A 12,019-nucleotide genomic window follows, 5' to 3' on the forward strand; every position below is an offset into this window, starting at 1 on the left:
AGAACCAATGAGGGTGCTTAATCCAAGTCCTAGGCCAATCACCCCTCACCAGACAGGTTTCAGTCAGCACAGGTGGCTTGGAAAATATGTTCAGAATACAACAGCTACTACAAACACACCCAGATGCAGAAAACCTGTATCTGGACTATGCTACAGCTACTAGCTACCCTAATTTAGACAGGAAACAATAAAAAAATGTTTTAAACAGTAGTGAAACAATAACAAAAGTTTTAAACAGTAGAAAGACAGCAAGGAGACACTAAATAATGTTTTAAACAGCAATCAGATCAGTTACTTAAGACACTGCTTGGCTTGAAAAATAGAACAAACTAAAGAGATGCTTTGCAAACAGTGAAAAGTAGCAACAATTACCTTGCAAACAGTACAAATTGCAAAAAAGCTTTGCAAACAGTGAAAACAGCAACAGAATATGATTTAACAGGCACAGTAAGGCATAAAATGCAATACAAACAGTGCAGTTTAGTTTACAGTATTAAAATACAGTACTTAATCAGAACACAGTAAAAATTGCAGTGAATAGTATAATTAAGCAAACAAAAAGCAACTTTTGTTTTTTTTGGGAAGCTCTGAAGCCTCTAGTCATCTGGTATCTCAGCTCAGAGCTGTTACTGGTAGCCTACCTTAGTTCAGCTTGGTTCAAACAAGCAGAAACCCACTCAAATGTGGGGCTTAAATACCAGAAACTAAAAACTAAAAAAAAATTAAAAAAACTCAAAAGTTTATGCAATAATTACTACAGGTCTGTTATTAACTATTACATTGTGCATTAATAATATTCACATCACCAAAACCATCACATCCAACATGTTAATATCTTTATTTTTAATCAATACTGGTACCAGAACTTACATCATCTTGTACTGTCCAAAGTACTTCACACACAATATCTCATGTCTGTCTTGTTTTTCCCTTCTCTGTACATCTTGTATCCAACAAACATAGGACATTAGCCCTCACCTTCTTACACCATTCCTCATAATAATTCTCCTTAAATTATTTTATACCACTTATATTGACTGACACAATATTAATATCAATCTTCTTATTTTTGCATTAATACTATCATGTGTTTTGCTGATTTCATTTTCTTTTTCTCACCTTACGCCCAATGGATCTCATTATTTCTTTCTCTGAAACTACTTAAGTCTCTCCCTGTTCCACTTCATCAATTTTCAACACTGAAAATGTATTTTCTACTCTGATTCTTACTGCTTCATTCCTTTCCATTTTCTTAACTTCTTTATGCCATCATTTTCTTAACTCTTCAGTTTTTCCCTTATTTGTATTACTTCTTCCTGAATTGCAGCCCCTTTCCCAAACTACTGTAAATTCTCCGCATTCTCCCTTACGTCAGAATTCTTTCCTCCTATATCTGTCCATCCTTTCCTGCAACAAAGTGGAAAACAACTCCCAACATTCAGACTTGCAAGAGATGCACTTATATATCCAAACTGGAAGCCACGCACTCTCCAGCCAAGACCAGAATAGCTGGTCAAGAGGGGAAGGTCAACACTTGCACCACACCACATGGAACACATAGCCATCCAGAACACACACCAGCACTGCCTTCACATAAAAACACAAACCACACACCCACCTTTGCAGAGGCTCTCAATAAAAACCTACCCAAACAGCAGAGACCTCCAAGGCAGAAATGCACTTAACCACCACAACACAACACTAATCATGACACACATAACTCTCCTAAACTGTGTGCCATTCAACCAAACCCCTAAGGAAAAACAGCATGCCCAGCACACTAGTCATAGGTGACTCAATAGTGAGGCACACTGATGTCCCACTCACTAAGTTGAATAAGGAAAAAGTAACAGTCAGCTGCCTGTCAGGTGCCAGGATCCACCACATAACGCACGCACTCAGGTCCCTCAACAACAGGTACAAATATGACTCTGTCATTGTACATGTGGGTATGAATGACCTGAGACACACCTCCCTAGACTACATGAAAAGAGACATGGAGCATGTCTTGGATTATGTAGCCCAGGCGGGTAAGACCCTAGCCCTGAGCAGCATCCTACTATCACCCAGAATGATACCACAGTGCAAGCAGAAAATGATTGATTTCAACAATTGTCTAAGTTTCTGGTGTCATTCTAAGGGGATCCAGTATCTGTCTGTCTGGGATGACATGATTAACAGACCTCGATGCTTTGCCAGGGATGGCCTGCATCTGTCACCCATTGGCTTCCGGATACTGGTCAAGGCTCTTGCCATCCCTGTAGTGCCTTTTTTAGGTGGTATTCCAAAGACCAAATTACCACTGTAACAGCTACAAACAAATGCAATCTGAGGGTCATGGTGCTCAACGCTAGAAGTCTAAATCTCAAAATGCACTCACTTGAAGCACTCCTTAAAATGGAGAAAATTGACGTTTGTGCTGTAACAGAGACCTGGTTCAAGGCAGCAGAAAGCACCCTTGCACTACCAGGCTATAACTCATTCCACACTTTTTGGCCCCAGAACTTGGACCAAAGCTCCAAAGGTGGTGGTGATTCCATATTCATAAAGGATGCACACGCCTCCAGACTGGTAGCCCAACATAATGCATCAGAGATACTTCAGGTGCAGCTAACAATGGGTAAGACAGCGATTCAGGTTATAGCCTGTTATAGGTCCCAAACCATGTCCCAAGACTCACAATCCACGTTCCTAAGCACCCTGGAGAATATTAGGGTCCAACCTAACACTCTCATATTGGGCGACTTCAACTACCCCTCCATTAACTGGGAAAACTACTCATATACCAATACACTTGCCCAACGTTTCCTGGAATTCCTTAATTCCAGTGCCTTGGACCAGCTAGCTCTTACCCCCACTAGAGGTAGCAACATCCTTGACCTGGTCATTACTAACATGGGCAACTTTTGCTCTACAGCAGTAGTCAACTCCTCCCTGGTTAGATCCGACCACAAACTAATCACCTTGGAAATCCACATCCCACCCACCCCCCACCCCTGCAAAGGTAACCACCATGAAAAATTTCTCCAAAGCTAACTTTGGGCTCCTAAAAACAGAGGTGGCTAACTTCACGGCACCCATGCAAATAGAGAATAGTTGCATGACCGCCGAATCATACACCAATGCACTGTACAAACACTTACACAAATGCATGGATCTTGCCATACCCAACAGAACCAAAACATTCTCCTCCAAAAAAAGGAAGCCAATCTGGTGGTCCCCTGCCATAAACAAACTCTACAACAGAAGGAGAAAACTGATGCGGAATAAGGTGAAGTCCCAAGACAGGAAAAACTCCCTTATCAGCCTCAACAAAAAGGTTGAGATCCCTCATCAAATCCTCTAGCTATGAAAACAGGGTTGCAGCAGATAGTAAAGAAAACCACAAGGCCTTCTATAGTTATGTAAAGAATCTCCACGGCAATACTCCTATACCGAGCCAACAGATATTGCCAATATACTGGCCGACAGATTCAGTGCCAACTTTACCCCTCCCCCCCAAAGGACCAATCATAACACCAGTAGATTGCCAGGCACCCAGTATTACTGCTGCACAGGTTAAAACAGCACTGTCCAAGGCCAAAAATACAGCTTCTATGGGACCTGACAATATCCCTGGCTGTGTTCTACATGAACTGCAGAGTGAACTGGCACCTCACCTGTGTGCCCTGTTCAATCACAGCCTCACCTCAGGCTTTGTCCCTACTGAATAGCACATTGCTACAGTCATCCCTATCCTCAAAGGAGGAGCGACTACAGACCCTGGGAACTATCGCCCCATCAGCCTGATAAGTATGATATGCAAAGCTATAGAACGCATCATCATGGACCTAATAAACAAGTTTGGTTTTGTGAAGGGTAGATAATGCCTTCTCAACTTGGTGGACTTCTTTGTCAGTCACCAGAGCCGTGGATGAAGGCAAGGTGGTTTATACAGCCTACCTTGATCTGGCCAAGGCCTTTGATACCATTCCTCACTCAGGAATCATAGAAAAACTCAGTAAGCTAGGCATCAACCCCTATATCACTAGGGGGTTAAAAACTGGCTCACAGATAGCACCCACAGTGTGAAAGTAGCTGACTCCAAGTCAGACTGCCGACCAGTCACTAGTGGAGTCCCACATGGATCGGTCCTGGGTCCTCTCCTGTTTGGTATCTACTTCTTGGAACTCCAGGCCAACATGAGGGGACTCTGGCTGACAAAGTTCGCAGATGATTGCAAGTTGGGAGCCATTATTAACTCCCCAAGTGATGTTGACATCCTACAGAAAGGCCTCACTGAGACCAACAACTGGTGTCAGAACCATGGCATTAAACTTAATGCCAAAAAATGTGTCGTCATTCCCTATGGGAAAAACCCAGTTCCCATGAATTACCACATCGATGGTAGTCCACTGAACACAGAAGGTGTTATAAGAGATCTGGGAACACAGGTTGACAGCAGCCTGCCTTTTGACCACCACATTGCCACTGTGGTCAGAAAGTCCTTCTATGTGGCACATCTTATTACTAAAGGTTTTGCATCCAGGAAGAAAGAGGTCATTGTCTACCTCTAGTCTTCCCTCATTAGGCCAATCATCAAGTACAATGCCCATTTGGAATGTACCTCACTAGACACCTGCAACAACTGGAGAGGCTGCAAAAGTACCTCACAAAGAGGATCCTAAGCCTTAAACACTTGTCCTATATGGACAGGCTCAAAAAACTCTAACTATTCTCTGTCTCATATCGCCTACTTAAAGGTGATCTCTGCTTGACTTACAAAGCCATGTCTGACCCAGCTCTGTTAGAAATGCTACATCTAACGAAATCCCAATCCCTCCACACCACATGCTCTCGAGACCTCAACCTCAATGCCACAATCAACAGAACTTGTTGGAGGGACAGGTTCATAACCCAGATACTGCCCATGCTATGGAATAGATTTCCCATACATGTCAAACAGAGCACCTCACTGGCCCTCTTCAAGAGAAATCTTGATGAGTGGATTGGAAATAGAAAATTCACCCCAGGGATCACTCCAGTGGCACTACTCGACAGAGGCACTGGGAACTAAGGTTGGGTAGCACAATGCCAGGGTAATCCTATGGGATAGGCTTGTAAAGGCTCCAGGACCATTAGCCTAGTACACACCTATGAACATAGGAACCATATGTGGCCTTCATAGCCACACATTTTACACAGTAACTTACAATTCTTTGCAGAATACCCAAATTCCTCACATTACCTACACCTTGCTTTCAACACTTTTATATGCATCCCCCCTTCTTTCTAATTTAAATAAATCTGTACTTAATAGACTCTCAATCTGTTACAACCACATTGCCAGGTTTGCCACTGGTCTACCTTTTAGAACACACCATTGCATCAACCTTAAACAGCTTGGGTGGCTAGAACTTCCCAGTTCAATCCAATATAACCTTTTGATTATGGCTAATAAAATCCTCTATTATCCAGATAACACATCAGCTCTTAAAAATATGATCACCCCCCACAACAATCCAAGACTGCTCCGATCCTCAAACAGACTACAAATTAAGACAATTAAAATTAACAATGTAGCCGGTGACTCCCTCTTTGCAAACTCTGCGGGCAAAGCATGGAACCTCCTTCCGGCTAACATTACTTTGCTCTCCTCCATATCCCAATTCAAAGCTAAACTCAAACAACATCTGGCACTAAACAGGCTTTGCCACTGTAACAAGCCTGGCTAACTCTCAACATGAATGTATATAATCTATTAATCAAATTACTGTTATTTTTTCCCCTGACTGTTACCAGGGGTAACTTGAACTTGTGATTTTGTCTATTTCATGTCTGCTTATGTCATTTCTAAATATCTCATCTGTAATATGTCTTCTTTGTTATTACCTATCTGTCTACCTTGGTAATATGTCTTCTTTGTTATTACTTATCTGTTTACTTTGGAGCTTTTCTCCCCAGGCCTCCACTGAAAATGGACATTAATCCAGTTGGACTATCCCGGTCAACAAATATAAAATAAATAAATAAATAAATAAACAAACAAATAAATAAATAAAATTATACTCTTGAAGTAAATGTAATCAGTCCTTACAAGAGAGAGGGAGAGAGAGAGAGAGACAGAAAAACATGCTCTACATATCTAATCAAACCAAACCAAACCAAAGTTCATATAGTCATAGTTATGTTTTCCCAGTAGTAGTTTATGGCTTGAGAATTTAACTTTAAGTAAGGCTGTGGGCTATAAAATTGATGATTTTGAAATGTGGTATTACAAAAGACTTTTGAGAGTTCCATGGACTGCAAGAAAGTAAAATCAGTCAATAATTAGAGAGATAAACCTAAGCTGTTTACTGGAAGGTCAGATAGTAAGACTAACACTCGTAACCAGCCATCTAATATGAACATAGGATGCAACTGAAAAGAGAAAGATCGAAGGTAAACAAAGAAAAGAAAACAGAGGCTAAAATGAGTAGGCAGCATTATTGAAATAATGAATACTAATGTGCAGAATATACAGCAGTTGTTGTTAGGCTAGTGAGCTAAAGTCCTTGAGATCATCCCAATGCCCTTCCTTTCTTAAATCAGGAGAACTTAAAGGATAGCAATTTTCACTTCTCCTTAAAATGTAGAATAATGCTTCAGAAATTGTTGGAAGTTTTAAATCTAGCAAGTACTCCTATCCTGTTACAGACATTTCATTTGAACCCAAATCTCAGATTAAATAAAGATATGTTAAATCTAAACAACTATCCATTCATTAAGGAATGCAAAGTTTGGGATATTTACAAACACAGGAAAAAGTCTTTAGAAGACATAAGGAATGTTCTTAGCCTTCCAAAAGGATACATCATAATTCTAAGGCAAATCAGAGGACTGTTTACTTCAATATTCTGTGAATTTGAAGCTAATGAAAAAGACTTACATACATGTATTACATTATGGAACTTACTAACCTTAAAGAAAAAAATGCTACCTAACATGTATAAGTTAACAGCATCTCTTGAATACCAGTTATCATTATTGTGTTCAAAATACTGGATTGATAAGACCACAGAATGCTCTGAAAAACAAAAATCTAATTCTATTGAAGCAACAATAAAATTAATCCCTTTCAAAAAGCTCATGTATACTCAATTAATGGTAACCAACTAAGCATACTTCACCCTTGACATACTTAACAATTTCAATTCGGAGGTCTCTCCGAATTGTCCGTGCTGTTACTCACAAATAGCAGATTTACTCCATAGCTTCTGGAACTGCAAATGCACTTATAAATTATGGTGCTCATTGAGAGTTAGACTAGAGAAGATGGGATATCAAAAATCTACATTATCATGGGAATTTGCAATTTTGCATATTACATCTAAAAATTACGCAAGTTTAACCTGCACATTTCTAATTACTCTCTTCTCTCTAGTAAAATTGTATATTACCTAGAACTGGCTAGCTGATATCAAACTATCATGGGAGGGTTTCAGAAGTATGGCAATAAAGTATATATCAGCACATAAATATATCATGAATAATCAACGTAAGCATTCCTATTTCCTAAAATATTAGAGTCTTCTCCTGGATCATATTTTGAAAGATTAGCTGAATGTGGAATGAGAAATTATTGCGATTATAAAATGAACAAGGGCACAAAAGCACTCACCCCCATGAGCTTTTGTGTCACCTCTGTTCTATATTTGTATCTGTATTGAAAGAGTATGTTAATTGTGACACAATGTTAATTAGAAATTGACTGTCTGTAGCACTATTTTGTACATAGTGTATATAGGATGTTATCGGTGTATTTTTGTTATAACACTGAAAATTCTTTTGATACATGATGTGCCTAAATATGTCTGAACTCTTCTTTTAAAAAAACAATAATAATACTGTATCTTCCATACTGACTGGGTGTTGTAACATGCATATAATACAAGAGAAAAATAAAGGTAAAACTATATGAAAACAAAAAAAGTCCATGAGGTCACAAAGCATTAGACTGAAGTAAATAGTTAAATAACAAAATATATCAGTTTGATCATCCAAGACTCTTTGGTAATAATCATGGATCAGATCTAATCTAATACACGAATAACAATATTCTGTCCTTGATTTTGCAGAGCATCTCTAATTTTGCCGCATACGTTTGTACTTTCATTCTGAAAAATCCCTGTGGGTTACAATTTATTTATTTATTTTTCATTTGCTTACTGGGAGAGTCCAACTGGGTTTGCAAGGCCCATTTTCAGTAGAGGCCCGGGGAGAAAATCTCAACAAAAATACAATGTAAACATAGCAAATCAATATTGATTACATAGTTTGTGTACAGGACAAAAGTACATGAAGACACCTAGGCATAAGTTAATACACAACATTGTAAAAATGGAAAAATATATATATATTTATTTATTTAGTTTACATTTGTTAACCGGGTTAGTCCATCAGAGCATTAGCTCTTTTTCAGTGGAGACCTGAGGAGAAAAGCTCCACAATCAGTATTAACATTTTACATAAAGTCAGCAAGAAAATTGCATTGGCAGCCAAAACAATTAGAGAAATAACGTTTTACAGAAAACAGTTGGGTACAAATGTTAGAGATCAAACTGGAAAAAGAATTTACAAAAAATCACAAAATAACAATCATAACCTTTGAGAGTAGATTAGCACAGTGAATTAATAAACTTTTTACACTTTGAAGGTAAAGGAAATTGCAATACATAGACAGATGAAAGAATGAGACAAGGAAATGCAATAGTTTGGCAGGTAACAGCATGTGACATGGCAGCAGAGGGGTAGAAGTGGGAGGTCAAATGGATGGGGGAGGTTAGGGGATAAAACCAAGTAGAAGGTACATTTAGTAAAGGAGGGAGAACTAGGTAATTAGCTAATCAGATTTAGTACAGGAGAAGAGTCAAGTGTTATTAAGGTGCTCTTTAAGTAGTTATAAAATACAGAAATAAAGTCCTTGACTCTGGATGAAGTAACCAGCAATAATAAAGAAGAAGAAATAAGTAAAATAAAACTCATTGGATACACACGGCACGTAACTCTTTATTTAGAAAAAAATGTGAGCGCTTTCGCGGAGTCCTCTCTGCTTCATCAAGCAGAGAGGACTCTGTGAAAGCGCTCACATTTTTTTTCTAAATAAAGAGTTACGTGCCATGTGTAGCCAGCAAGTTTTATTTTACTTATTGCTCTTTAAGTAGTTGTTTGAACTTGTGAGCATTCTTAGTGTTTATATTTTGCCGTATATCATTCCATGTTTTGACAAGTTTGACTGAATATAGGGAATCAACATAGCTGTTGTTGGACTTATTACACCTGTTGTACTCTGGCTCAGTAAGTAAGTGTCTTGTTTCTTACACGCTGTTTTGCCGAGGTAGCTGGATGCGTAGCCAGGGTTGCCAGACGTCCCTATTTGAGCGGGACTGTCCCAGGATCAGCAGCCCAATCCCGAGTCCTGTACTGCCAGTTAAAATCCCTGCAAAATAGCCTCCGCTTTTTTTTTGATTGGTCCATATACGAGCCAATCAAAAAATCACAAGGCGGAGCCACTTCTTTTTAATACGGAACTGCCTGATGTTCCACATTGAACAGAAGAGGCTCCTATGAGCGATTTTTTGGTTGTCTTGTATAGTCGCATACAGGCCAATCAAAACAATCGCAAAGCACAGCCACTTCTGTTTAATGTGTTTAATGCAGAACTTCCTGATGTTCCGCATCAAAACCCTTTTTTTTGGTCTTCACTTAGCGTGAAATACCTTTTTTTTTGGTTCCTACATGTCCCTTTACAAGTCTGGCAACCCTGTGAGTACCTCTCAAGTGTCCATATTTTTGGACAGTTCTTTTTAAAATTTGTGGTTTTCTGACAAATCACTGAAGAATGAAGTCACTAAATAATGGCATACATTTAAGTTTCTGACTTGATATCTTTTAGAAAATGCATGGTAATACAAAACCCATTATTCTAGCAACTTTCTATCTTTATAAGAGCAGTAATTAAAATATGTCCCTATTTCGGGGCCTTTGTTCCTCCATTATTTTAGGCTTTGTCCAGGTTTCCTGAACTGAGGTTGAGAGATGTGACTGGATGGCAGAAAATAACCATCCCTATAAAACTCTTCGTTATATGCCGTTTTGTTGCTATACAAAGTTGAGCAGTAAGGGAATTTGTACTGATATCGTTTTTTAAATAACAAACTTGGAATAGTAAAAGCTGACACTGTTTTCATTTCGGAAAGAAATTCGGTATTTTCATAATTGTACGAGGGACTTTTCATCAGGTGGGAAACTCCGGAAGTGTAGCAACATTAAACTACTCCGCCAACCACTTCCGCTCTAAAGACGGAATTTAGCCTGCAAAAATTATGGCTGATACGGAAGAAAGTGAAGAAAGACATGATAATACCAGTGGGGAAACTCTTGATGGTCATACTGAGCCCAGTACGACGATTCCAGCCCCAGTCCATAGTACTGACGATGCGGGTGTACCCGAATCCAAGAAAAAAAGTAAAATGATTTAGTTGCTGTGTGTTTTAATAATTACTGTATCCCAAGTCTGTTGTTTCTTTAATAACTGCAGATCTCTCTACTGTCCAGATTTTTGTCTCATACTTTTGAAGAGACTCCATAACATTTGTATTTTATTACAAATCATCGCTAAATAACGACAGTTTTAGGTTTCAGACTTGCTATTCTTCAGAAAGTTCATGCTAAAGCAAACTTTTATTTTAGCAACTAAGTATGTAAGAACAATATTTCTGTCCCTATTTTGGGTTATTATGTTTTCAAATGCCCAACTTCCCAATCTTATGGAAATGTGAGACTTTGAAGTATGAAACCCGCAACTAGTGTAAGGAAGTAGACTTCACATTTTTTTTTTGCCAAGTACAACCTCCTCCTTGTAGAATTCGGGCTGTTTCATAGTCTTAAGGTATTTCAGATACAAAGTAATTGTCTCAGGGTATGTTTTTTGGCAGGACACAACTGCTCAAATAGGGACTGTGCTTGTAAAGAGGGACAGGTGTCATGCCGACGATTGTTTTTGGCTTTGTCCAACTTTCTTGTGTTCAGAGGTTGAGCGGTTTGTTAACAACAGGTGTAATCTATGTGGAAAATGGACTGGATATTGGGCAAACACAGATGGTGAAGGCACTGGATTTGAATCGTTTGTAGTCCGACTGGATTTATACGTTAAGATGTGTACTTAAAGCTACCGATGTCTTCTACTGGGCACTGATATGGTTTGGCAGTTTTATGTAGTTTTGTTGTCAACATGCTGGAGCCTGGATAGGTATACAGTTTAAGTAGCAGATTATACTACTTGATGTCAGGGTCTGTGCCTGTTATTTGTCACATATGATTGTGACTTGTCCTTTTTAGATGTTGTATGAGATGTAGTGCTGCTTAGTGGCTTGCAGTTACAGTGCATTAGTGTGGTTGATTCCACTATGTTTGTACTTACGACTTAAGTTTGGTCATGCATTATATTTGCATATATTAATAAATTATTAGTTTGAATGAGAATGCCACCTTTTCGAATTAACAAAATTCATTTATTTTACATTTGGGCCAGAAGCTCATTTTCAGCGGAGGCCCCGGGAATAAAGCTCCACAGAAATATAAGCAAAATAAGTGCCTTCGTTGAAGGTTGGGCGTTGAGCTGGCACCTCGGTGTTTCGTAAAAATCTGCTGCCAATCATTAGCGGACCGGAGTTCCTTTGTGGTGACCCTTTACTGGGAAAAGCCGAAAGACAAACAACAATAATTAGTACAATAGTATACATATAGTAAGATGCAGATTACACACCATCTAGCTAGTCGCTACAAAGAAGTATTCAGTACAGTTTTCTAGTGCTAAGGGTAAAAAAAGAAAAACACATAAGCATTTCAGTAAAGATCACTGTGAGAAAAATAAAATTAGTACTCTGTACGTATTGTTATGAACAAATGAGATTTATTTTATTTATATATATCTATATAAATAAAAATGTAAATGTTCTTTTGTTCAAAATCTTAAATCTCCGAAAATTCTTCACTGATT

The 12,019-nt window shown here is 38.7% G+C and overlaps 1 protein-coding gene across 1 annotated transcript in view; it reads left to right on the forward strand.

Annotated features, from left to right (window-relative positions):
• The first annotated feature begins 10,307 nt into the window (after window positions 1-10,307).
• ATG12 (autophagy related 12) overlaps window positions 10,308-12,019 on the forward strand; it is a 325,812-nt gene continuing 324,100 nt past the window's right edge. The window contains exon 1 of the mRNA XM_044081551.1: window positions 10,308-10,485. Within this exon, the coding sequence (XP_043937486.1) occupies window positions 10,344-10,485 (142 nt within the window). The 5' untranslated portion in view covers window positions 10,308-10,343. The remainder of the gene's footprint in view (window positions 10,486-12,019) is intronic.

This window comes from Protopterus annectens, chromosome 1.part1, assembly GCF_019279795.1.
Source record: "Protopterus annectens isolate FY-2018-M chromosome 1.part1, PAN1.0, whole genome shotgun sequence".
In the NCBI taxonomy this organism is placed as follows: domain Eukaryota; kingdom Metazoa; phylum Chordata; order Ceratodontiformes; family Protopteridae; genus Protopterus; species Protopterus annectens.